This window comes from Paroedura picta, chromosome 1, assembly GCF_049243985.1.
Source record: "Paroedura picta isolate Pp20150507F chromosome 1, Ppicta_v3.0, whole genome shotgun sequence".
Classification (NCBI taxonomy): Eukaryota; Metazoa; Chordata; class Lepidosauria; order Squamata; family Gekkonidae; genus Paroedura; species Paroedura picta.
Window position 1 is genome coordinate 25072012 of NC_135369.1, and position 27447 is coordinate 25099458.

At 43.0% G+C, this 27447-nt stretch overlaps 1 protein-coding gene across 1 annotated transcript in view; it reads left to right on the top strand.

Annotated features, from left to right (window-relative positions):
* The window catches only part of ACTN3 (actinin alpha 3), a 44574-nt gene that overhangs the window by 3729 nt on the left and 13398 nt on the right, over window positions 1–27447 (top strand). The window contains exons 2-5 of the mRNA XM_077328949.1: window positions 22951–23065; window positions 24651–24770; window positions 25237–25323; window positions 25450–25537. Of these exons, the coding sequence (XP_077185064.1) occupies window positions 22951–23065; window positions 24651–24770; window positions 25237–25323; window positions 25450–25537 (410 nt within the window). The remainder of the gene's footprint in view (window positions 1–22950; window positions 23066–24650; window positions 24771–25236; window positions 25324–25449; window positions 25538–27447) is intronic.

The window sequence follows — 27447 nt, forward strand, 5'->3', positions numbered from 1 at the left end:
AGGGCTGCTTGGTTCCATGTCCTGGCTTCCGGATGACTCTGGGAGACTTCCACAACCTGGTCAAACTAGATACTTTTGTATTCACAATCCTCCATTTTCTTTCCTTCAGTCACAGTTGTTGGCTAACATAGAATGTTAGAATGACATATGCAATTAATGAGAGTAAGTCATTTTTTAGAAACCAGACAGCTCAGACTTTGGGATCAGGAATAAGTGGCCCTCTTTGGGTGTGTGGCAAGGAATTCTCCCATCTATGCAGCATTCCCTGTAACATCTAGTTCAAAGGGACAGGATATGGAGTTAGTGGGCCTCTCCTAGGCATTAAACTAACTCAACCTACCTACCAAAACAGCAGTCAGATTACTCAATTTTTTTTCTATCTCTGGAAAATGGATTTCAGAATAATTTCTAAAACAGGGATGCAACTACTCATCTCTCTCACAGATCTAGGCTAATTAATATGAACAAGGAAAATCTCTTTCCTGACTTATTCCCAGGGTATCTTCTTGAAAAACAACCACAAAATAAATTGAGAGACCATGAATCAATGCATCTTTGAGATCTGAACACTGATCTCCCGTGTCAAAACAAAGCACTCTGATTAATGCATCACACTGCCATGCTTTAATAAATACTAAATACTCAGGGTGTGCAAGTGAGCAGTGATTTCTGCCCAGCCATCTGGAGAGTTCTTTTTATGTGTTGTGAGGAGGTGCCATTTTGCAAGTGCAACCTCTGTTTCTTCTCCTGGGATGCTCTTTGCTGATATGGGATTGTTCCTCTGCTGAACAACCCTTGCACTATGGCCTGGGGCACCATTTCCTGCTGATGCTAGAGATCTGTGGGGGTGGGGTTTTGAAGCAATGGGGTATCAAGTAGCTGCTGCTGTTCCAGATGCCTTGCCCATGTAAGGCAGTTTCTAAAAACTACCCTTGGGCTGTACTCCCCTTGCAAGGAGGCAGGGGATGAGCTAATGGCTGTATTTTGGAACAGGGCAGAGCTTAATACGGATACAAGAAGGGTTTTCCTCCCCCTGAGAAATGGATGAGAAGGCCTGGCCTCCTCCAAGAGAATCTATTTAAAGAGGCTTGTATGGCTGTGTTATGAATTAATTTAAGGGAGTACAATAAAATCAGAGTCCAGTATCACCTTTAAGACCAACAAAGATTTATTCAAGGCGTGAGCTTTCGAGTACAAGGACCCTTCGTCAGATGAAGGGTGCTTGCACTCGAAAGCTCACGCCTTGTGTTGGTTTTAAAGGTGCTACTGGACTCTGATTTGATTGTGCTACTTCAGACCAACACGGTTACTCATTTGAATCTATCTTTAAGGGAGTAGTTCAGCTCTGGGGAAGACACAGCAGTTGTGCTTTTTTCCTTTGCAAAAATATTAGGTAAGGAAGTGGTGGTGGGGGGTATAGATTACCACTTTCATAGGGCTGCACAACTGAATTGTACTATGGGTGATTTGCTGGGGATTTTTTAAAACCCCTTTGTGGTAGTCTACTGCCCTAAATAGATCCATAAGATCATTTACATTTTTTTTAAATCACAGTGTTAAAAATCAAAATGAACAGAATCTCAAAACTTCATAGTAACAGCTCAGCATGATAAAAATCAAATTTCCTGCCAAGTAGATCAATAATACAAAACAATAATACAGTCAGCAACAAGAACTAGTTTTGAATTCTCATACAGTTTTTGGATCATCATTTGGCCTTAGGAAAGCAGTAATGTAGTACCATCTGTGAACATAAAAGCTGGACCATAGCCCTGACCTGGGTAGTCCAGGTTAGTATAATTTCATCAGATCTCAGAAACTAAGCAACGTTGGCTTTGGTACGTATTTGGATGGGAGACCACTAAGGAATATTAGGATTGTAACCTGGAGCCAGGTAATAGCAGACTGCCTCTAACTCTATCCTGCATTGAAAACTATGGAGTCACTATAAGTTGTGAATTTCCTGCATTCTGCAGGGGGTTAGACTAGATCAGTGGTCCCCAACCCCCGGTCCGGGGACCGGGACCGGTCCGTGGATCAGTTGGTACCGGTCCGCAACTCCTCGTCCTCCTCCCCGGCTGCTGCCTCAGGGGCTGCCCTGCCACTCTGCTGCCGGCTCACCTTTGGTGCTCTCTGGTGGGCACCATGGCTGGGGCTCCCCCTTGGCGTGGCACTGCGCAGCTGCTGCTGTCAGCACCCCCCAGCAGGTGGTGGGAAGTCAGGGGCACTGGCGGGAAAGCAAGTGGAGCAGGGGCTCGGGCAGCAGCAACATCCCTTGGCAAAAGACTAACCCCCCCCCCCCCGGGCCTCAGTAAAATTGTCAAGCATTGACCGGACCCCGGTGATTAAAAGGTTGGGGACCACTGGACTAGATGACCCTGGAGGTGCCATTCAACGCTATGATACTAAATTGTCTGTGACTTGATGACAAAATAATATATTGCCACAGATGGAGGGGTGGCGGACAAGATCTTCAGCTAGAGTGGTCTTGTTATTAGAAATGGTTTCTATAAGGGGACATGCTTTTGTGTTCTCCCTGTTACTGTAGTGATTGCAGATTTAATGCACTGGCAATCAGGCTTCCACATAGCAAATTTCTCTGCAGTTTCCCTGCCCCAGTTCACAAGCTGCAAACATCCGGGGGCCCTTTAGCCACCAGGGCTTTTCAGTTTATGTTTTTAACATGGTGATTAAATACCATATTGATATGATGTTACAACAATCCATGGAGCAGATTATCTGAATTCCCAATCTTTTTATTGTAAGTCTTTTGTTGCAGAAATATGCATTTCCTATTATATCTCTGCAATGAAAGGTTGAAATTCTCATTCAGTGATGAAGTTCACTGGGCAACATGGAGCCAAATATCTGTTCTCAACCTAATCAGCTTTACAGTGAAGTGAGGAGGAGGAAGGGTGGGATAAAAATGTGATATAGGGTTTTTATTTTTTTTAAGTTAGTTTTTAGCATTTTTACTTACAGAGTTATAAAGAAAAAAAGCAGCAGGCTTACAAGCATTTTGCAACACTATTTTATTTTTTAATTTACTTCATTTATACCGTGCTTTTCTACTGAGTAGAGACTCAAAGCAGATACATAATTTTCCATTTTTTTCATTGCAACAGCCTTGTGAAGCAGGCTAGACTGAATGTCAGACTGTCCCAAGGTCACCTAGGAAGCTTCCATGAAAAAGTGGGGATTCATTTTTTTTAGCATTTAAAAAATTCTGCATAATGAGGTTTATTTATATTTAATGCTATTATATAAATTTAAGTGTGTCAGGCAGTTTCATAAAATTGCTCATTCATTCCAAAATTTACAGCTTACAGACCTTGTATCACCATGAAATAACAGAAGGGAGGATTGAAAGAGACTCATATTGACACTTTTTTTAAAAGCTGGAGATTAAAATTTACGATGTCTTTTAGAGAAAAAGTAGGATTGAAGTCAAAGAAAGGTAGCATCACATGGGCACTCTGGGAAGGATTCCAAACACTTGCTTCACTTTCCCCATATATAACTTTTTAAAAAATGGCCTACCTGATGAGTTTGTTGTGAAGAAAAATAAGAAGGAATAATGTTAATTCCCGATATTTTAGGGACAGGTATACAGAATGGAGAAAGGATGAGGCAGATGTAGGGATGCCAGCCTCCAGGTGGGATTTCGAGTGTCTCCTGGGATTATAACTCATCTCCAGACTACAGAGATCAGTTTCCTAGAAGAAAATGGATGCCTTGGAGGGCGGACTCCATGCCATTGTATCCCACTTAGGTCCTTGTTCTCTCCAGAGTCCATCTCTAAATAGCCAGCAGCTTCCCAACCTGGAGTTGGCAACCCTACCCCCTCACTTCCTATACTGGGGGCCAGGGAGGACCTGGCTATAGCCCCCACTCTTTTTACCCTCACCGTTCCAAACTTTCTGCTTTAAATCTGTAAACCGCTCCGCGGGAGCGGTAGTAATAATGCAGTAAGGGCAATGTGGGGGAAGAAAGGGGCAGGGTGAGTCTGGGATAAAAACTCAAAGGGGCCACTCAGGAGCCACTGATTGGCCCCTCTGAGTGTCAGTCCGGGGCCAATCGGGAGCCACGCAGTGCGCGGCTCCCAATTGGCCCCTTGGCCCGTCCCAGACTCGGAGGTGAGGGGGCCGGGGGAAGACCCCTCGCCGCCGGTAAAAGAGCAGGGCCGACGTGCCAAATCTGGGACCTCGGGGGGGGGGAGGCTTCGGCACGGCGAAAGGAGCAGGACCGCGGGGCTGGCATGGCGGAAGGGGCCCACCAGGAGCCCAGCAAGGCTGTCAGGGCCAGCAGCGCCCAGGCTAGTGCCCATTGTATTAGAAAATACAATGGGCTTTACCTCTAGTTATATTATACTTTGGCTCTTCCAAGCATCACATGTTGGATGGGATTGCCCCTTTTGCAATGGTAGTGCTTCCAGCCAAATCTATTAAACTCCAGTAAATCTGTTAAGCTCCAGTAAACACTGGCAGGGCAATTCCAGGCATGACAAAAGCACCTGTGGCAAGATCCTAGCATTGTTGTGCCTTATCACTATGCTGGAAATGGCTTTCAATCATGGGTGCCAGATAGATTGGGAATATTTGTGGGACCCACAAAGTACCAAATAATAACATCAATACTCAAAACATTATGTATGTTTTGAGAGCTGAATCATGTAGACCTTGCTAGGCTGTACCATTTCAAACTGCAATAACTGGGGGGAGGGAGTTTTGCATATTTTAATACCACTCCTATTCCCATTCAGGGAAACTAAAATGTCAGAGAAAGCATGGGTTAAAATATTTCACTGGGGAATGTTTTTAAGGAACAGTCAGATTTCCCTTTGAGTATTTCTCTAGATGTGTCATATTGCCAAGTCCTTGATTTTCTTTCCTATTCATGTGTTCAGCTGGGCAGAACTAGAATCTGGCACTTTGTGCCTTTGAAAAGTCCACTGGTTTTCTGACTATTAGAAGTATAGGAAGAGACCCTTTGGACTTGCCTATTGCTTATTTATGCCTATTCCATCTTTTGGCTGCTCTTACTGAAACTGAGTCTCAGGATACTTCAGCAAATTAGATATTTCTGCTTTTCTTTTCCCCATGCTGTGTTACATAGCCAGCTTGGTGTAGTGTTTAGGAGCACAGACTGCTAACCTGGGAAGCCGCGTTTGATTCCCTGTTCCACCACATGCAGCCAGCTGGGTGATCTTGGGCTCGCCACAACACTGATAAAACTGTTCCAACCAAGCAGTAATATCAGGGCTCTCTTAGACCTACCTCACAGGGTGTCTGTTGTGGGGAGAGGAAAGGAAGGCGATTGTAAGCCGCTTTGAGACTCCTTCGGGTAGAGAAAAGCAGCATATAAGAACCAACTCTTCATCTTCATCATCTTCTACTACTACTACAAAGGCCTCTATGACTGCTTCTATATTTAGTCTGAAATTATAGTTATGTATTTGCTTAGTTTTAATGGTGAATACCAACACTGTTGTTGATATTCTACTGTTCTCTTGGTTTAATTCTATCTCTTTCAAACATGATTTATGGTGAGAGATATATATATATAAACAGTTGCAACCCTGAATTCTCCACTGAAGGTAATCACAGCACTTTTGAGATTTTGCGTGACAACTGTTCCGTTAAATTTTCTTCCCTTCCTTTTTCCAGCTTATTCCATGTTCTCTCACACAGCTAGCCAAAACGTTGAATCAACTGTCAGTTATCAATGATGAATCAGCTGCCAGGTTTTCTGTTTTTAAAATATTTATTATCACAAAATTATGATAAAAATAATAAGCAGTAGCTGTTCTTGCAAAATGAAGAGCAAGACCCAATTTCCCCCCAAGCCAAAACATCTTATTTGCTATTGATGATTCAGGAATGCCTTGGTCAGCTTTGTTCAGTAGTCACGTTGGTCTGAAGCAGCAGAACAAAATTCGAGTCCAGTGACACCTTAAAGACCAACAAAATTTAATTCAAGTCATGCATTTGTGTGCATTGTGTGTATCACACACCTTCAGATACACTGAAATGAAAGTTAGCAGCCCATATATATAAGTAGAGGATGTGCGACAAATTAGCATAAGTATAATAAATAGTTTTAACAGATTCAAGGACCAAACTGGAATAAGAGGTTTATGTGGTCACCATTTGTTTGGGTTTATCTCCAGGGGAAAATATTGTGAAGGAAATAAAAATATCAAAATTGGAGAGGGATGTGCAGATCTATCCTTCTTAATTGTGGAATGCTAAAAGTAATTAACTGAGAACCTGTTGTTATGCTCCATCTGTCTCCTGTCAAGTGTGGAGGTAATTTTACAACATTTATTTCTTTGAGGTGGGGTGACTGGCTCTGCAGTGTATATTTTGTCACTAGAGCATTCAAATTAATGGCAGGGATGGAAACGTAGATTAGAATGTATTTCTCTGGTCTGGGGACAGTGGCAATATATAGTGCCCCACCAGTTTGATCTTTGCATCTGTTAAACCCCATTTATTATGCCTGTGCTAATTGGCTGCTCACCATTTACCTAGATCAGCCTTTCACTATGCAGCATAGATTGGCTGTGCCTTGTAATACCACTAAGGAACGTTCCCTCCCCAATTACAAAGCAATTTAATAAAATAATAAAAAATATGTTATTGGTAATGGATGCTGAATAAAATAATGTTATTTCATTTATTATTTATTTATTGTATTTATATACCGCCCTCCCCGAAGGCTCAGAGCGGTTTACATGAAACAACAAAATGGTACAGGTAACATCATTCTGGTAACAGTAAGGTGGGAACAACAATAACATTATCATATTAACAAAAACAAAAATAACATTAAAGGACGGTGGGACTGCAAAGAGCCTTAGCTCAACTCATACTGAGTCCCAGGGGTTGGGCAGATTCGTAACAGTTCATGGCAGGGGTAGTCAAACTGCGGCCCTCCAGATGTCCATGGACTACAATTCCCATGAGCCCCTGCCAGCATTCGCTGGCAGGGGCTCCTGGGAATTGTAGTCCATGGACATCTGGAGGGCCGCAGTTTGACTTCCCCTGGTTCATGGTAATGGTAATGGGTAAACATATATATGTAACTGAAAGTGTAAAATGTGCAGCCTATCTGAAATGTTGGTTCAGCTGTAAGTCTTGCTTCCCCTCCCATATTTCAATTGGCTGTATATGTCTATCAGTCATTTTGTGAAGGTAGACCTGTCTTGGGCTGACAGATGCACTGTGTGAGCCAGTGCAGTGTAGTGGTTAAGAGTGGTAGGCTCCTGGGTTTTATTCCCCACTCCTCCATATGAGCCTACTGGGTGTCCTTGGGCCTGTCATGGTTCACTTAGAACTCTGCCAGCTCCACCTACCTTGTTAGGTACCTGTTGTGGGGAGAGGAAGAGAAGGCAATTCTGAACTACTATAAGACAGAGTAGAGGAAAGCGTGGTATTAAGAAAAAGCTCCTTTTCTTTAGCATATCTGTGCATGAAGAAATGGTACACATGCACAGCTGTCCTGTCCAGTACGACTATGAGCCTTATAGTGCATGCTGTGTAGGTACAAAGTAAGCTTACAGAAGCTGTTGTGGAAGGTGCCATCTGTGGAGCTGGTGAATTCAAGAGCATCTGCCTATAGAATACCCCTTGGTGGCTGTAGAGGGAAGGCAGGTGTTGTGCCTTAACGAATTCCAGAGATACTCCTACAAAAGGATGAAACCATAATGTATGGGCATGTTCAGCCATATGAAAGGCTTTCCAAGAAACAGAATGAGATCCCAGTCATTCCACTGAAAATAGGTCAGGATCTAAATGTGACACATAGAGTCTAATCATAGTCAAAGTTAAACACTTCCAGGTTCCATTGATTTAAATAATCTGTGAGTCTTAAGCAAGTGCTAAATGCTCTTTCATCTAAAACAATGGGATGTAAATACCATATGATTGTGAATGGTCTGGAAAAAGAGAATAGCTCTGTTGCTGATCTTTTCCCAAAGAGCAAGGACTATAAGAGCAAAAGTTTCCAGATTTATTAATAGTTATTTGTGTGTTAAATGCCTTCAAGATGCTTTTGATTTTTGGCAACCCTACAAATTAATGTCCTTCATGCTTCCCTCATTGTTAACAGCCTTACTTAGGTCTTGCAGACTGAGACCTGTGACTTCCTTGACTGAGGCAAGCCATCTCATTTTGAGTCTTCTGCCATCAACTTTCCTAGCATGATTGTCTTTCTTCTCATAATGTGGCCAAAGTACGGCCTCAGTTTTGTAATTTTCAGTTTTAGGGAGACTTCAGGTTTGATTTGGTGTAGTGGTTGAGAGCAGTGGCTTCTAATCTGGCAAGCCAGACTTGATTCCCCTCTCCTCCACATGCAGCCACCTGGGTGACCTTGGGATAGTCACAGTGCCATTAGAGCTGTTCTCACAGAGGACTTATCTCAGAGCTCTCTCAGCCCCACCTACCTCACAGGGTATCTGCTGTGGGGAGAGGAAAGGAAGGCGATTGTAAGCCGATTTGAGACTCCTTCGGGCAATGAAAAGCAGGGTCTAAAACCCAACTCTTCTTTGTCTTTTTGGTGATCCACAGTATCCGAAAAACTCTCTTCCAATGCCACATTTCAGAGGAACCGATTTTCTTCCTGTCTCCTTCTTCATTGTCCAGGTTTTATACCCATATGTAGTAATGGAGAATGCTACGGAATTAATTATCTTGATCCTGATCACCAGCAACACATCTTTACACTTCAGAACCTTTTCTAATTCCTTCATGGCTACCCTTTCCACTTTCCTTCTGGTTTCTTGGTTGTAGTCTCCCTTCTGGTTGATGATGGAGCCAAGAAATAGTAAATCTTGAATTTCAGTGTGTTTATTTATTTACTTGTATATTTGTTTTTTTTATTGATTTTTATTGGGCCAGCCAGTTCCTGGTGGTTTACAGACATAATAAAACACTAAAACCCCACAAGACGGCAAGCTGTGTCAGCCACCAGAATACAAAATCCAAGATACTGAGAAAAAGAATAAAATTTTCATAGATGGCGACACAACTAACCTATCTAGACTCTACTCCTCAACTCATCTATTCCCAGTTGTGTATCTTATTAACTTGGTGGGCAGCCCAGCCACAATCAAAAACCTGGCAGAAGAGCTCCGTCTTGCAGGCCCTACAGAACCAAGAGAGCTCCAACAGGGCCCTCAGCTTGTCCAAGAGCTCATTCCACCAGGTAGGGGCCAGGGCCAAGAGGCCAGGCACACCTCCTGAGGGCCCGGGACCAACAGATTCATAGCCGCCGAGCAAAGTGCCCTGTGGGAAGTATAAGGAGATAAGCGGTCTCGCAGATAGGTAGGACCTAGGCCGTATATAGCCTTAAAGGTCAAAACCGATACCTTGAACTTGATCTGGAAGCAGATTGGCAACCAATGTTGCTGTCTCGGCAACGGCTAGAGATGGGCTCTCCAGGATGACCTAGTGAGGATCTGTGCAGTCACATTCGGTACCAGTTGCAATTCCTGGGTCAGGGACAAGGGTAGGCCCATGTTGAGCGAATTACAGAAGTCTAATCTGGAAGTGACTGCTGCATGTATCACTGTGGTCAAATGTTCCATGGACAGGTATGGTGCCAGTAGCTGTGCTTGGCGCAGGTGGAAAAATGCCATCTGGGCTACCTTTGTGACCTGAGCCTCCATAGATAAAGAAGCATTAAGAATCACCCCTTAATGCCTGGCTGCTGGTGCTGATGTAAGTTGCACCCCAGCCAGGCAGGGGAGGCCTGTTCATCATCTACCTTAAAGTTGTTTATTTCCCCAGTAAAAGTTAAGCAGGGTCAGTCCAGATTAGTATTTGAATGGGAAACAATGAAAGAATACCAGGATTGCTATGGCAAACCACCAATGAACATCTCTTGCCTTAAAAGCTTTATGGGGTTGCCATAAGTCAGTTGTAGGATTGTATGCGGCGGCGTCTGAATAGGCTATTCCAGGCTGATGCAGCCAGCACCATGGGGAGGGGGGGAGATGTGGGCACCAATGCGCACACGCAGGTGCAGAGCTCCATGCCTGCGTGTGTGTGTGCTGACTGATGCACCGGTGCCCGTGCCTCCTCCCCCCCACGCAGCGCGGCACTGGCTGCGTTGTTCTGGAACAGCCAATTCGAATGCCGCCACGCACAACCCTAGTGTGACTTGATGCCATTTTTCATCACCTGTAATCGTTTCAGGTATTTACTGCTAGTAATGAAATGTCATCTGCATATCTCAAATAGTTAATGATCCTTCTACCAGTTTTCACTCCACCTTCATCTAGATATAATTCAGCATTTCTTATGATATGTTCTGTGTATAGATTGAAGAGACAGGGAGATAAAATACACCCCGTTCTGGCACCTTTACTAACTAGAAGCCATTCTGTTTCTTCTGAGCCTCCGGGGAGGGCGGTATATAAATATAATAATAATAATAAATAAATAAATATTCTGACCTAACGTTAGCCTCTTTTTCTAGAGTGCAGGTTGCGCATCAAAACAATCAGCTGCTTCGGCCCATCCATTTCTTTTAAAACCAACCATAGCTTTAGATGAACTGCACAATCAAAAATTTTGCTATAATCTATGAAGCACAAGCTGAAAGTTGTACAAAAGGTAACATTGTTTAAATTAAAAAGCTGAGGCAAAATGGGATTAATTGTTTGTAGAAGAGAAGAAGAGTTGGTTCTTATATAAGGTGACCAGATTGTCCCACTTTTGGAGGGACATCTGGGGGTACCTGGCAAACTGTACTTATGTTGAAATTTAAAAAATATATATTACAATACTATTTTTGCATTCTATGCGTTCTATGAAACTTTTTGTGGCTCCATATAGACCACAATTTTAATCAAGAACCCCCCCCAGTCAATGGTGTTCCCGCTTTACCAATGTTAAAATCTGGTCACCTTATTCTTATATGCCGCTTTTCTCTACCCGAAGGAGGCTCAAAACCGTTTACAGTCGCCTTCTCTTTCCTCTCCCCACAACAGACACCCTGTCAGGTGGGTGAGGCTAAGAGAGCCCTGATAATCCTGCTTGGTCAGAGCAGCCCAAGGTCACCCAGCTGGCCGCATGTGGGGGAGTGCAGAATCGAATCCAGCATGTCAGATTAGAAGTTTGTACTCCTAACCTACACCAAACTGGCTCTTGTACACAAAGATGCTTGTCTTAATAGATGTTCCTGTTGAATTTTATTCATGTGAGAAAGCAAGATAAGTCAGGTCATTCTTTGGTAAAGCTTTTCTGACATCCTGAAATGCTTGCTTCGAAGTAGCCCCTTGAAATAGACTGTGCAGACACAGGCCAAATGTTTTCTAAATAGATCTGCATTCCTGTTGCATTTCTTCTGCTTATTTTTAGGAGTTCCTGCTATACTATACTATCCTTAAAATGCTTCTCTTAAAAGTTAAATCTGGGTGTCTTCCTACTCCGCCATCTTAGCTTTTCCCCTTGAATTGATAAAACTTGGAAGCAGAAAGCTCTCCACAGTCTCAGGAAGCAGAGAATTACTAATATATCCTGAAGAGCCGAACTGAAATCTTGGTAATACCTGTGACTGCCTAAAATAACAGGATTACACCCTTTCCATGTTCTGTCTCACTAACTCCTCCCGCTACTTATTCATACATTTTCACCTAGTGATAGTAATACATATATAGCAAATTGCCTGCAAACAGAAATTGGTGGTGATGGAAAGTGCTGTGAAGTTGCAGCTGACCTACAGCAACTCATCTTAATCTATCTTATAGCATCCTGTAGAGCAGGGGTAGTCAACCTGTGGTCCTCCAGATGTTCATGGACTACATTTCCCATGAGCCCCTGCCAGCATTTGCTGGCAGTGGCTCATGGGAATTGTAGTCCATGAACATCTGAAGGACCAAAGGTTGACTACCCCTGCTGTAGAGTTTTCAAGGCAAGGGTTTGATTTGTTTTGGTTTTTTTTGCTATGAATTCTGCGTTGCAACCCTGGCCTGTCTTGGTGGTCTCCTGTCCAAGCACTAGCCACCGCTATCAGACAGTGTCTCCAGGTGGATTACAATAAAATAAGGTGACCAGATTTTAACATTGGTAAAGCGGGACACAATTGACCGGGTGGGTTCTTGATTAAAAAATTGGCCTATATGGAGCAACAAAAAGTTTCATAGAACGCAAAAATAGTATTGTAATATATTTTAATTTCAACATAAGTACAATTTGCCAGGTACTCCCAGATGTCCCTCCAAAAGTGTGACAATCTGGTCACCTTAGAATAAAACGATCTAAACCCAATATAAGACCAAAACCCAGCTCCGGCGACAAGACAATCCATTGAAAAAAACAAGTCCTGTCCACTCCCCTCCTTCCCCTAGTGCCTCAGGGAGCCAAAACACTTGGAGATGCCGACAATCCTAATACAGATGGACGTTCAATGTGGAGGGAGGCCCAGATCTTCTGCGCTCTGGCCTCAACCAGACTACAGAGGCCAGTTGTCCTGGAGAGGATGGATACTTTGAATGGTGGACCTATGGCATCATGCCCCATATAAGGTCTCCTTCCTCCCCTGGTCTGTGGAGGTTTCCCGGCCTGGAGCTGGCACTCTTAGTCTGACTGTTGAAGAATTTGTTCATACCTAGAAGCATTCAGAACCCTACATCAACTTTATATTGTCTTTCTTCCAGATAACTCAAACAGCTTCCATCTTCTATTTAACATATTATGGCTAGGCATTTACCATATTTGGGGATGGCAATCCATGAGTCTTTCAGAAACCCTATTAGGTACATTAGGTTTACAGGGAGAGTGATTTACTCAAGTTTACCCACTGAGCTTTGAGGCTGTGCAGAGCACACCCCACACTGGTTCTGAGTTCTAAAATATCAATTCATTCCCTTTCTTCAATTATGATCTTGTTGACATTCAAGACAGGTTACAGAATTTTTAAAGTACAATAAATTCAGTAAAATACAGGCAATAAACAATGTAATAAAAAGCTTCAGACATTAAATGTCAACCCTATTCCCCTTATAAAATTGCCCTCCTGGATAATTTCATTGTATACGTTCTGCAGAAACATTTGTCCTGCATTTTCATTTAAAATTCATTAAAAATAAAATAAAAACACAGCTGACAACTATCAAACTATTAGTAGTAATAAAATATCCTCAAAGTTCTTCTAGAACTGGGGTCCCCAACTTTTTTGAGACTGTGGGTGTCTTGGAAATTTTGACACAGGATTGTAGGTACAACATCAATTAGCTGCTGAAGAAGGTAGAGCCAACCATAAAAAATCAGGCAGTAAGGCCATGCATAACTCGAAGGAGTGTGCCTTTAAAAAGACAATATTACTTAATAGTATTTTCTTGCTTACAGACAGCTTGAGTCACAGTGAAGATCCTTGTTCTGTGGTGGTAGTTGCAACTGAAACAATCATTGGCCTGTTATACACACACAGCTTTGAAGCTGAGTGGGTAGGGCTTTACTTCGAATGCGCTGCCTGTGCTTGATGGGTTTTTTCCCTCCAGTTTTTCTTTTGGAATCACAGAGTATATATTCTGCATACCAATGAGAAAAAACTTAATCAGGTTGTGACACCAAAATTTTGTTTTTTTCTGTGCTGTGGTTGGTCTCTCCTTATTGGTCAGTTTAATACTAGGCGGGTTTTTAAAATAGGAACTAAAGATTCATTGAACTGTGTTTAGTAGCCATTTTAGCAGAAAGTGATTCTCCCCCTTTCATTGGTGTAGAAACTCTACTATTTACTATGCATTTAATGTTTTGGCTTTTTTTTAAACAATCAGAATGAATCTAGCAATATGAGTTTATTGCTAATTGTGAATAATCGGAGGGGGAATTAGTAACTCTGTATGTCTGCAGTTAAAGCTTTTAATAGATTATTATTATTATTTCTATTAATATTACTATTACTATTAACATTTATTTCCTGCCACTCCCAAGAATGGCTCATGGCGGTTTACAAATTGTCCCCAATAAAACCCTGTTAAAAACAAAATGGGACATCCTTATCCATGGTTCCTCTATACATTTGTGAAACAGCCTGGGGGGGTGGGATGTGTCCGGCTGTCCAAGTTGGAATAGGGCTAATCAGGCCCGTTCTTAGGAATGGGCTTTGAAGCTAATAAGTACAATAAAACCAAACAGGCAAAAACACGGCAGTATTATTCAATTTTCCGATCCTCCCAGACACATATCTAAATAAAGGAATAGGGAAAGATAGCCATTGATGACAAATAGCCCAGCACTGCATAGCACCAAGGGGGCCCCAAGCAGATTTGTGCTCTTAGGAGGAGATGCTGAACCAGTGGCCAGAGAGGCAGTGGCAGGCGCACCAGGAAAGAAGGGAGTGAACAAGCGAGCAGTCAGGCATGTGTTGTGCTGACAGTACATCCCCCTGTCCAGCATTTTCTAAGCCTGTCCCTCTTGCCAGCCCCATGGCAGCTTGGAAGCATCCTGTCTTCGAGTTGGACTCCTGCTTGGTGCTAGTGGCTGGGCAGCAGGGGGAGGCTGATAATTCCAGAGCCGCTGCTGGTAGGCAAATTTATCTTGTGAAGCGGAAGGAGGCTTGACGCCAGGATGGGGAGGATGAAAGTCCTTAGGTGCTTTGGACAGACCCAAGTGGTCCTGCCATGAAGTGGCAGGAACATGAAAGTTTTCAATCTGATTCAACAGTTGGCAACCAGGTACAGGAAGGTGATTGCCAAGCTGCCTTTTGAAACATCATAAACAGGTGAATTGGCTGTATATGGTCCTGAGCTTCTTTCTGCTCCGTGCCCAAACCAGTCTGCCTGTGGCTTTCAGGGAACATAATGTAACTTCTACAGAACTGGTGATGCCAAGCATAAAGAAGACTGAGCTTGGGCAACAATTTTGTTTCCTCAAAATAATTGCCCTCTTGACTTGTTAGCCAGAAAAGTGCTTGTTAAGGGGACGGACAGGTGATCAAAAGTCCTGATCAGCAGGGCATTTTGTTAGGGATGTTGTTGCAAAGGGCATTTAACCCCTGGGAATATCATGTTAGCTCCTTACCAACGGACTCAGTTTGGGCCTTCTTAAACCTGATGCACTGAAGCTCATTAGCCATTTCATCTCACCATTATTTTTTTTATAATGAATAATCCATTTCCTTTCTATTCATCTTCCCCTCTCTACTCCCATATTGTTACATACCTATGGTTGCCAGCTTCAGGTTGGGAAATACTGGAGATTTTGGGGAGGAGCCTGATGAGGGCAAAGTTTGGGGAGGTGAGAAATTCTAGTAAAAATGCCATAGTGTCTACCTTCCAAAGTGGACATTTTCTCTTGGTTAACTGACTTCTGTTGCCTGGAGATCACTTGAAGTACCAGATCTCTAGACACCACCTGAAGGTTGGCAATCCTGTTCATACATTTTCTCTGCTTTTTGGCCCCTCAGGAAGATTTCCCATCACAGGCATAGTCACATAAGTAAAAGTAGCCAGTGGTATTATATCTTTATTTCAATGAGTATCTTGCCTACTGCAGGGAAAGTGGCATAGTTTTAATCTGAGACAAGACTTTAGGGCAGTGGTTCTCAACCTTCCTAATGCTGCGACCTGTTAATACTGTTCGTCATGTTGTGGTGACCACCAACCATAAAACTAAGCAAGTGTTCTTTTACAGAAATTAAAACCAAAACTGACCAATGGCGTGAAGATCCATTGTTCATTATTGTATATAAATTGTTTTTTTTTTCAGGGTTTCTCAGTTTAGTTCTGCCTCTTGTCCCACCATGCCGATCTCGCTCTTTATCCGCTGCTACAGACAGATGAATGCTCTTGATCTACTCCACAAGGCTGTTGTGTAGATGGCACCCCCTTGGCCAAGCTGCTTGCCCTGTTGCAACCCCTATGAAAGGGTCGTTTGACCCACAAAGGGTCCCTATCCCCAGGTTGAGAACCACTGCTTAGGGATTGGGTATCTCCTGGAATTACAGTTCATCTCCCAACTACTGAGATCAGTTCTCCTAGAGAAAATGGATGCTTTGGAAAATGGAGTTTTTGACATTGTACTCCAGGGAGGTTCCTTTCATCCCCAGGCTCCATTCCCAAATCTCCAGGAATTTCCCAACTTAGAGTTGCAACTTTACCTCTCCCCACCTCCCTACTGAAAGCCAACTTGTACCTGGCAACCCTAGACGTATTGTAATAAAAGGATTTTATATATATATATATATATATATATGCCATCTAGCATTGCCAGGTCCATCCTGGCAACCAGCAGGGGAAGAGAGGGCAGGACAGGGACCTCAGTGGAGTGGAGTGCCACAGAGTCCACCCTCCAAAGAATCCGTTTTCTTCAGGGGGACTGTTTTCTATAATTCTGGGGGATCCTCAGGTCCCTGGAGGTTCGTATCCTTATTGACATCCCTTCATTCTCAGCCAGGTTTACTAGTAACCCCAGGATTACTCTATAGCCCCAGAGGGGTTTGTCCAGTTGGGGGAGGATTTAATTTTTTAAATATATTTTTTTTAAATTTAACCCAGGAAGGAGTCATGAGGACAGAGTGGCTTTCTGCACATCTGTCTGTGGTGGTCAGTTGAATTCACACAGAGTGGAAAAGGAGTGGGAGGGAGATCTCCCCAAATTATAAGTGATCTCCAAAGCACATAAATAATTTCCCCTGAGGAGAATAGCTGCTTTGCATGGTGGGCTCTATGACAGCAGAGATGAATGCCTCCTTGCCTTGGGCAAGGTTCTCTACACACAAAAATGAAACTAAGTTATTTAACAAGCATTTTATTTTATTAGTGATGCCATGCACACTGTAAACATGTGCCTTCTGTGGGCGTGTAAAGGGAGGTGTGGTCAAATAACTTCTAGGGTTACTCAAAGCCTGAAGAATATTTCAGGGGTTACTCCATGGTCAAAAGGTTAATAAAGGCTGCCTTATGGTATTTCTAAAACGGTGTTCTTCTCAGACAGACATAGCTGAGACATATCCACATGGGTCTTATCTAAAAACAAGCTTTATGCAATTTTTTTTTCAGAACTGATTTTATTCATGTTGTTAACATATGCAGATAAGGGTCCTCTATTCATTAGATGAATGTGAAAGCACAGTATCTATATGAATATGGACAGGCAGATACAAAAAAGCTACTGAGAAATTGTAGGCCTAGTGTTTTTCAGCCTCCCATTACAGACAGCTCTCCTCAGATCATCCATATCAATACAAGAAAATAAAATGGTAGCTTTAACCTGCCAGTGAAAGGGAGTTGTTACAGGAAAATAAAATAGATGGGCTCTTAGCAACACAATGATATTTGTAGTTGAGGGTTTTTTAAAGGTGGAATATATACTGTGAAACAGATGGCTTAATGTTTTTGATTGCTCATGTATCCACAGTGATGGTGCTTTTAAATATCAGTGACCTCACTTTACCTTTAAGTTTTGAGGTTTCTAATCTAATGTCTTCTCTTTTAAAAGACTCGCCTTACTTTTTTCTTAATTCCAGGACATTCCAGTTACCTTTTTATTGAATTATCTATATCCCGCCCTTCCATCTATAAAATAGACATTCAGGCTTCAAAATGTTAAAAAACAAAACTGACCACGACAATAGAACATTATAAAGCTGGCATAATTTTTTAAGTATTTCTAGGCACAGTTATATGAAATAGCCTTTTCCCTCTTTGCATGGTTATTGTGAAAAATTTAATCCCATTTTGGCTGGCTGGTGTTCTTGGTCTGTTTCTTTTATGACTTTTTATACTGTTTTGTGTCATTTCTATATTATATGCCATCTGTATACCGATAATGAAAAGCATCCATCAATTTAATTCCTTCATATGGTTGGGGAAGAAAGAATGAATGCAGTTCAACCTGAGAGGGAAGAACAGTATCCGAACAGGTTATCTGCCCTAAATTTAAAGCTGTTAGGAAGCAGTGTGGTACATTTGAGCATCTCCTGGACTTTTCCCAGTTTTCCTCTGATGTATCTTAACATCAGAGAAAATCTGGGGAAAGATTACAGGAAAAGGGAAAGATTACAGGAAAGCCCAAATGGCTGCTGTATGGATGGGAATATTTGGATTCCTTGTGGCAGCCATTTCCTCTTTGCGCCTCCGAAATGTTGGGAAGTAACTCGAGATTTTTGGGAGTGGAGCCCGAGGATGGCAGTGTTTGAGGAGGGAAGGAACTTCAGTGGCCATAGAGTCAATTTTTGAATGCTATAGAGCAGGGATAGTCAACCTGTGGTCCTCCAGATGTTCATAGACTACAATTCCCATGAGCCCCTGCCAGAAACCGCTGGTAGAGGCTCATGGGAATTGTAGTCCATGAACATCTGGAGGACCACAGGTTTACTACCCCTGGTATAGAGTACACCTTACAAAATGGCCTAGGCTCTCTGCATTTACAACTGTCAAAAGTTACCTTCCACTGCAGAGCTAGTTATTTTTTGTTTGTTTGTTTGTTTGTATGTACTATGTATATTCGTTCGTTCGTTTGTTTGTTCTTTCATTCATACGAGAAAGGCATATATCTGCAATAGAAAGTACTAGATACATGCTTTTAAAAAAACTGTGCATTCAGATAACCTGGTACACTTATTAGTACAATTACAATATTAGATATAACTAATGATATTCTAGAGCTTTTTAAAGGAAATTACAAAAAGCCTCATGGCAAGGAGTGGAGTGGCTCCTGCTGGAGACTGGGGTAGGGAAACCTTTCAGTTGGACCCCCCCACACAAACACACACACACACACACATACTGCTGCTGTACTTTATCAACAGCTGAAACAGCAACAGGGAAAGAATACAAACCTGTTCTGTGTGGAAAACACCCATGTCAGAAAACATGCATATACCAACCAGATAGCTTGTTCAGGAAAATCAGTAATATCCCTATGCACAACAGACTAAGGGCCATTCCGCACAACTTTAATATAGCACTAGTCTTACATTTTGTTTTCGCCACTAAAACTGCGTTCCGCATGATGTCGTGAGCAATCTGCAACACTCCTGCAGCACTAGCACCAAAATCGCTTTGTTGTAGCGATTTTCGTGGAATCGGGAAAAGTGGATTCACCCTCAGAAAATCGCTACACTCTTGCAACACTTGCAAAAAAGACATGTGCGTTCTTGATGTAGCGGTTGCAACTAAGTCCCTCCCCCTGGCTCTCTCCTCCAAACTTCCAGCGAAGCAATTGCCATTTTTTTTCCTTGGAGCAGGGAAAGCAACGAACCAGCGAGGCTTCATTCACCCAGCGAGGCTTCTCCAGCTGCAGTCCCTCCACAGAAATGTTTTAAAGCTCCCCTAAGTCCCCAAGCATAACACAGCCCCCTGTTCGCCAGTTCCCTTTAATTTCGGCCAAAAATCGCGCCCGTGGGGGGGATTTTTTTTTCCACTTGGGGGAATGTGGTAATAATGAATCTCCAGCTCACATGCCAGCTAGATGGGTCTCTCCGTTGCAACGAATCAATGCATATTCCTTGCAACGTGTGTGTGTGTGTGTGTGTGTGTGTGTTTTTAACTGTGCTTAAAGGGAAAGAGGCTTTTCGGGAGCATGATAACAACTGCCCATTGGCTGTTCCATTTGATTGACGGCCAGGGGCAGGAACAAGCACAGAAAAAAATTGCTTCCTTTCTAGCGATTGCTGTGAGACCAGAAACCTGTGAGGAACGAATGAAACGCTACTGGATTCCACTACAAATGAAGTTATGCGGAATGCCAAGATTCCACTATTTAAAATAGCGTTTCCGCATTGTGAAAGCAATTGGCAACATTGGTCCTTGTGCGGAATGGCCCTGAGAGTTCCCTCACAATCCAGAACTGCTCTAAGCACACAGAAATCCATTGAACAAGATGGGTTTAAGGCTGTAGTCCTTCATGCTTAATATAGGAGATACCTGTACCAAACAGAATGAGACTCAACTCCATGTGTCTTTGTGCTGCATTATATCTTTTGTCTAACTAGCCCAGAGTAGGAGTGTGCCATAATCTGTAACTGCCTGATCCTTTTAACTCAGTTCATTTGCATTGTGTTGTTGAGCACCATTGTTTTGCTTAACATGTATATTTCAGATGACAGAGCCTCATAATTTCATGGGATTTGTGTCTTTTGTATTTTTGTTTTTGCTGGGGTTTTTTGTTGTTTTCTGTGGACGGGTTAGGTCTAGCAAACTCAGACTCTGAACCTGCAGTGAAGTGCAATATGAACTTGAGCCTTGGAGCCAAGGTGCTGCTGGGGGATGCCAGCTGGAGCGAGCTGTGAAAGCCAAGATTGTGCCATCTGCCCACGTCTTGCACTGCACACTTTTTGCAGGACATAAGCTCATTGCCCTGGGATGGCCAGCAACACCTCTCCTCCTCCTTCCCTCTTCCCACCCCTCTGGCGCCAGGTGGCAAACCATAAAGATCTTCTGCAGACTCAGGGCATTGCATGAAACTTGCCTCATGACAGGCATCTTGAGGTCGTATCTAAATTTGGCCGGACACAGTATGGGGCAGGGAGAGGGAGTCCAAAAGCAGGCTGAGTGGGCAGGCAGTTGTGAGCCTCCAGATGTTCCTGTTGTACCTGTTTAATCATGTTTCATGTTTTCAGTGGGAAATTCCAGGTAACCTCCCAGAGGCATCTGCTTTCCTAGATATTTAGGTGGTTTTCACAACTGCACAGGTTGTAGAAGTATTACAGAAATGCACAAATGCAGTAGCTGGAATCCAGACAATGTTTAGTCCTTTAGTAAGGTAGGTGAGGATCCCATTTCCCTGCCCTCCTGAGATAACTGCACATCAGCATGGATTGTATGTTTTTGCTGTCCTGCAGGAGAGGATACCACCTTTCTCCCTCATTTTTCAGATGACAACACTTTGTAGCTTGGAAATTTAATCCCTCCATGTACACTTCCCCCATCCCTCTCTGAGCCTTCTGCTAACACATCACTAGTATAATGTTGTATGGAATGTTCTTATATGAGTGTCAGGGACACCTGTTGGGTCAACCTTGTGATATCACTAACGGTGCAGTTCTTTCCCTCCTCTCCGTGCCATTTTGTTGGCTTTTTTCTGGCCTGTGCACTTTCTCTCTCCAGTGCTAAACACGCATCATCCTTGATTTAAACAGAAGTGGCAAATATAGGTATTATTTCTTTCCCTCCCCCACCTTCTATTGCTTGGGGAACCTAACTTATCTAAGATGCTATTGGTATGAGACTGAGATTAGTGTAAAAATAATATTTAGAGAAAGTCTCATTTGTTTTTCACTGTTTGGGAATGTCTTGAGTATGGCCACAAGTCAATACTTTTAGAAGAAAGTATGAGATCTGTCTCTCACATTTTATCTGCCCTTCCTCTGAGGAGCTCAGGGTGGCATATGTCAGGGATTGCTGATCATTTTCAGCCTGTGGCAGTCTTTGGAATACTGACAGGGTGGTTGGCGCAATGACAAAACGGCTGCCAGAGGAGATGGAACCAACTACAAAATGGTTGCCATGGAAGGTGGAGCCAACCACAGATTGTCAGGGAGTGAGTTTATGTATATCTTTGATAGTGGTCCTACAACCATTCAGGCAGAAGCTGTGCTTAACAAGATGTCTTTTAAATTTAACATATTGTGTAAAAATATTTTTTTGCATACACACAAAATTATACATACTGAGCTAGCTAAGAAACTCTTATCTGGCAGTATCTGTCTTCATTTTGTAGGCATCATGCATTTATACAACAGGGAAAAAAACTTCTCTTTTATATAAAGTGACAAGCAAAAAAAACCCAGTTATAAGAAATTAGTAAAAACAAATTGGGAGCTGCAAGAAATTTGCTTGAGCGGCTATCCTATCCCCCCTGCCCACTGCTTCTTCCCTTCTCCCCCTTCTTCGCTCATACTCTTTCTCCCTCTTGCCACCCCCACCAGTCCAAAATCACCCAGTGGGCTTCTGAAGCAAGATGGGGCTCAAACCTTGGTCTCCCAGACCCTGCTCTCAGGCTTTCAGAAGGTGCCTGCTCTTACAGTAGCAACCAGTCAGGCTTATTTAATCCATGCAAGTTGAATGGTATCAAGGCACTCAGAGGTTGCTGCCAGGGCTTGAGTTGCCAACTTTCAGGGGGAGACATAGAGGTCTGCCAGAACTACAAGTGACTCCTGGCAACAGAGATCTGTCCCTCTGGAGAAAATGGCTGCTCGGGAGGGTGGGCTGAATGGCATTATATCCAGCTGAGGTTTCTCCCCTGCCGGAGGCAGAGGAATATGGAGGTTTAATCCTTGACAACCTAGCATCCCCAAGCAATTGCCGGCATAGGTCCCTCTTGAAGGAATCTTCTCATAAGAAGAGTTGGTTCTTATATGCCGCTTTTATCTATCCTCATTGGATAATGGCACATGGAATTCCTGTGGAGGGGAGAAATTGTGGTTTCTGAAGATTCACAAACCACAGGGCAATCGAGGATTGCATTCAGATCTGATCCTTAAAGAGCCAGATTTTTGTGTAAAACGTTTCTCATTCTGTGAGTGGCTTTTTTTATCGACTGCAGAAAAGGCCTCCATGAATGCCTAATCCAAAGTCCTCGTAGTGTCTATATGGTGGATATAAGAACTTTGTAAAATGTGAATCAGTCAAAGGTGTTGCAGAAGGAAAAGTTAGAGTACAAATCGTCAGGTTGGAAGAAATGTTCCTAGACACAAAGTTTTTGTCTCTACCGTCTATGAGGATTGTTCACAGCTTCAAAGGCAGCAACCTGAATTCTACTCTGATGGGAGCTGGAAAACTACAACATGCAAGTGCATGGAGATCTGTGGAAGATGCATGGTGGCATCTGCTCTATCTGGTGTGAGGATAAGCTCCATAAATATTTTTCTAGCTCAATGTACAGGTCTTGCTTCTGGTGTCATGCTTCCTTCCCAGTAAAAAAAAAAAGTTTGTAAGTAATGGTTTGTTTCTTTTACAGAAAGTGACTAGTGTAACCTTTGTCATCCTGTTAACTGCAGACATTCACAGCCTGGTGCAACTCTCATTTGCGGAAAGCAGGAACACAGATTGAGAACATTGAGGAAGATTTCCGAAATGGCCTGAAACTTATGCTTCTGCTGGAAGTGATTTCAGGTATACTGCTTCCCATAGAGATTTTATCTTTGGTGTTATTGATTGATTCTCAGAGAATGCCCCCAAGCAATGGCGATGTATATACTTACAAAAACAGATCCAAGCAACAATAAATAGTGAATAAAACAATTAAAATAAAGATCTACAACTGGAACAGAATTAACAATCAATGTCTAAAATACAAAAGAAACACAGCAAGACAAAGATAGTCCTATTTTTCCTAGGCCTGCAAAAAATGGTGCCAGTAGCAATTCAGGAACAGCTGCCAAGAAAGTCCTTTCTAAAGTCACCTTATAAAGGGAATTTCAGAGGGTCATTATGCTAGTCTGCAGTGGAAGAACTAGGTACAAGTTTACCTTTGCCACCAAGATTTGGGAGATAGAAGCTTTTGGGATTCAAAGTTCCTTCATCAGACTCTCAAAAATTTATACCCAAATCTTATTAATCTCTAAGGTGCTAATGGGTTTTCTAGCTCATAAAGGGGGGGGGGTACTTTCAGCAAGGCCCTGCCTGTTGACTTCAGATCCCAAGTAGCTTTCTAGAGGAGGATGTAGACCTTCAGACACTGGACCTGAGCCGTCTAAGGCTTTAAAAGGTAAAGACTACAGGGCTTGGAAATTGGGAGCCAGTGCAATGAATAAAGCCTTGGATAGTTTATACCAGAAAGAGGAAAATCTGTAGAACCTTGAGAAAGAAACTTGAATGTACTGAGAAAAATCAAAGGGGAAGCTTCAGCAAGCAGGGCAGGAGGAAGAGTTAGGAAGAGTCTTTTTTTAACAGGTTGTCTAAAAATCATGCTTGCTGAGCTTCAGCTTCTTCTTTCACTTACATCACTTCAGTTTTGGTCCCTATGTGTTCATGGGTATATGCAAGGGCCATATGCACAGATGTCCCCCCCCCCTTGCCCTCCATCTTCCTGCTGCTCTGGTAGTGGGTGGTGGGATCAAGATTGTTTTTTCTGTCATGTTAGGATTTCCAAAGTCTTTTAATGGGTATTTTAATTGGGATTAAGATTGCTGTTACCCGCCATGAGCCTTGTAGGGAGTGGCGGGAAATAATTAAAATAATGATGATGATGATGATGATAATAATAATAATAATCAACAGAAGTGAACAGAAGCAGCAGAGTCTGGTCAGGATTACTGTTCTACTAGCTACATTAGGCATGGATGGACATTAATTAGAGGATATAGTGCTATATTTAGGTTAAGCTATGCAGTTTGTTACTTCTTAAAACAATTATGCCCTGGCTTTCAGTATTACCTATTTTACAGCAGGAAACACTACCTTTCAAAAAGGAATAGCAAATAGGAAGGCATATTTACCTTTGAATGTAGGCTGAGAAATGCTTTGTCATTTGTAATATCTGTCCCTCCCATCACAGATGCTCAGATCTTCTGCACATCTAGAAATCTTAGTTTGAAGTGCCAACTGAGAATGGTCCATGAGGTTCTAATGACAACCTACTTTGGAACTGAGATAGATGGGGAAATTAATTTTCCTGTGTTATCAAAAGTATATAGTTTTGTATACATGTGAAGGTGGAATTGTGTCTCCATTTTCTTTACTTTTTCTTCCCTCCCAGGTGAGCGGTTGCCAAAGCCAGACAAGGGCAAGATGCGCTTCCACAAGATTGCCAATGTCAACAAGGCCCTGGACTTCATTGCCAGCAAGGGGGTCAAATTAGTATCCATTGGGGCTGAAGGTGAGTGTCAGAGCTCAGGATTGGTTTCCCATCCTGCAGTCATATGGCCTCAAACCAAGCATGGATTGGAATGAGGAAGTACCAGTCCCCAGAAGTTCAAAGTCATTGCCTCCTCTTTGCTTATTAAGTATGCGTGTAGCATTTCCCACAAAGCACTTCATATAGACCATTTTACAAATCACCACAGCACTTGTAACAAGTGGACCACTGGTATCTCCCACTGTTAGAGAAGCAGAGGCAGTGGCTTGCCTAAAGCCATCCATTGAGATCACAATTTAAATGACATTTGTATCAGAGGCATCATGATGGAGGGGAGGGGGACAGAACAGTTGCATCAATCCATAAGTCTCTCATCCAGCATCCTGCTCTTTGCCACCTTCTCTCTCCCCATTCCCAACCTGCTTCTGTCAATCCAGGCAGATGCTGCTTTTAGCTTGCTCTCAAAAAGTCCTCCCTCCTTTTCCAGAAATTGTGGATGGGAACCTGAAGATGACTCTGGGTATGATCTGGACAATCATCCTTCGGTTTGCTATTCAGGATATCTCAGTGGAAGGTGAGGCTGGCAGCTGGGCATAGAGGATTTTTCACTTGGGTCATCCCAGGTTGCATACCCAGTTCCCAACTTGAGTGTAGAGGTCGAATTTTGCTTCAAAGTGCCTCTTTTCCTTTTTTCTTCCAGAAACCTCCGCCAAGGAGGGGCTGCTGCTGTGGTGCCAGAGGAAAACAGCTCCCTATCGGAATGTCAACGTGCAGAATTTCCACATTAGGTAAAGAGTAGGCTTTAGAGGTGGCTCTGCCCAAGGATGGGGATGCATGTACTTTAAGCCTAAGGCTCCAACAGCAGCACACACAGGCTGTGCACAGTGAGCAAAGTTTAACTTAGAGGCCACATGAGGACTAGTCTAAAATATTTGGCAGCTGAGATGAACTTATTCAATAGTACTTCCTTCTCCAGAGAAAATGATAGTGAATTGAATAATGGACAATTTGTTACCATATCTTTCAGATTTGTGAGGCTAAAATAAGGGAACAAAGAAATACATGTTGCTTTGAATTCCCTGAGGGAAAGCAGGATTTAAAAATTGTGATAGTCAGCAGCATGACCCATGTATTAGGACCCATTGTTAGGACCCTGCTAAGGAAGTGCATGAAAAGAGGAGCAGCGGGTGGGGCAAAGTGCTGATCCTGCGTTGAGCAGGAGGTTGGACTAGATGGCCTGTATGTCCCCTTCCAACTCTATGATTCTGTGATTCTGTGCATGAAAAGAGGAGCAGCAGGTGGGGCAGTGTGCCGAACCCCCTCCCTTCACATATGACCTTGACACTGCCTCCCACATAAACACACAACAATACCTTTCTTCTGATTAGCTTGGAACCCAGGGATGGCCAATCTATTGAACTTTATTTGTCTGCCTTTCTCATAGAGATTGCATATTATATAAGCCTCAGGTCATATCTGGGTCTCCCATAGGGATGTGCACTGCAAGGTCATTAATTTCCAGGGCTGTATGAGGATCTAGTTTCCAGCATGCAAGAAGCAGATTCTTAAGCTTTCCTCCCATGTTGTCTTCCCAACCTGTATAAACTCCCTGGGGATGCCATTTGCTTCACTGGATAGACCTCTGTGTACCCTATCAGTTCACATAGAGTTTCAGAGGGAAATAGTGCTCCTCCGGGCCATGGGGTCAGCAGCTGTACAATCCCTGTCCACATTGGGGCCCCACATACCAAGGAATTGAATTCCCAGCAGGGAACTCACAGTGCATGTCTGACTGAAAGCTCTTAAGGCAGACCCAGATATAATGTGTCCTAATTGATTGGGAAAATCTGAGGTCAAATTCCTACTCTGCCCGAAAGCTCACTGGGTGATCTTGGGACAGTCGATTATCTATGAGCCTAACCTACCTCATAGGATTGTTGTGGAGATAAAATTGGAATGGGGATAGAGAACGAAGTACACTCCTTTGAATGCCTTGGGGAAAAGGCAGTATAAAAATGCAATTAATGAACCAATAAAAATAGCTAAATTTGCATCCATTAGTAACTTAAGAACCTAAGAAGCCATGTTAGATCTGGTCAGTAGCCCATGCAGCACAGCACTCTGTGTCACCAAAACCTAGGTGTCACCAAGAGGTCCACCAGTGGGGTGAGAACTGCAGAAGCCCTCCCGCCATACCCACCCAAGCACCAAGGATACAGAGCATCACTTCCCTAGACATCATGTTCCAACTATACCTTGTGGCTAATAGCCAGTGATGGACCCCTGCTTCATAGAGTTATACAGTCCCCTCTTGAAGCTGTCAGTGGTTGTGGCCACCACCACTTCCTGTGGCAGTGAATTCCATGGGTTCATTTTTCATTGGGTGAAGAAGTACTTCCTTTAGTCTGTTCTAAACCTACTGCTCATCATTTTCATTGAATGCCCAGGAGTTCTTGTATTGTGAGAAAGGGAGAAAAGTGCTTCTTTATCTGCCTTATCTCTCCCATGCATAATTTTCTATCACATCAGTCATCTTTTTCCCAGGCTAATGAGCTCTAATGAGCCTCTTGTGGCGCAGAGTGGTAAGGCAGCCGTCTGAAAGCTTTGCCCATGAGGCTGGGAGTTCAATCCCAGCAGCCGGCTCAAGGTTGACTCAGCCTTCCATCCTTCTGAGGTTGGTCAAATGAGTACCCAGCTT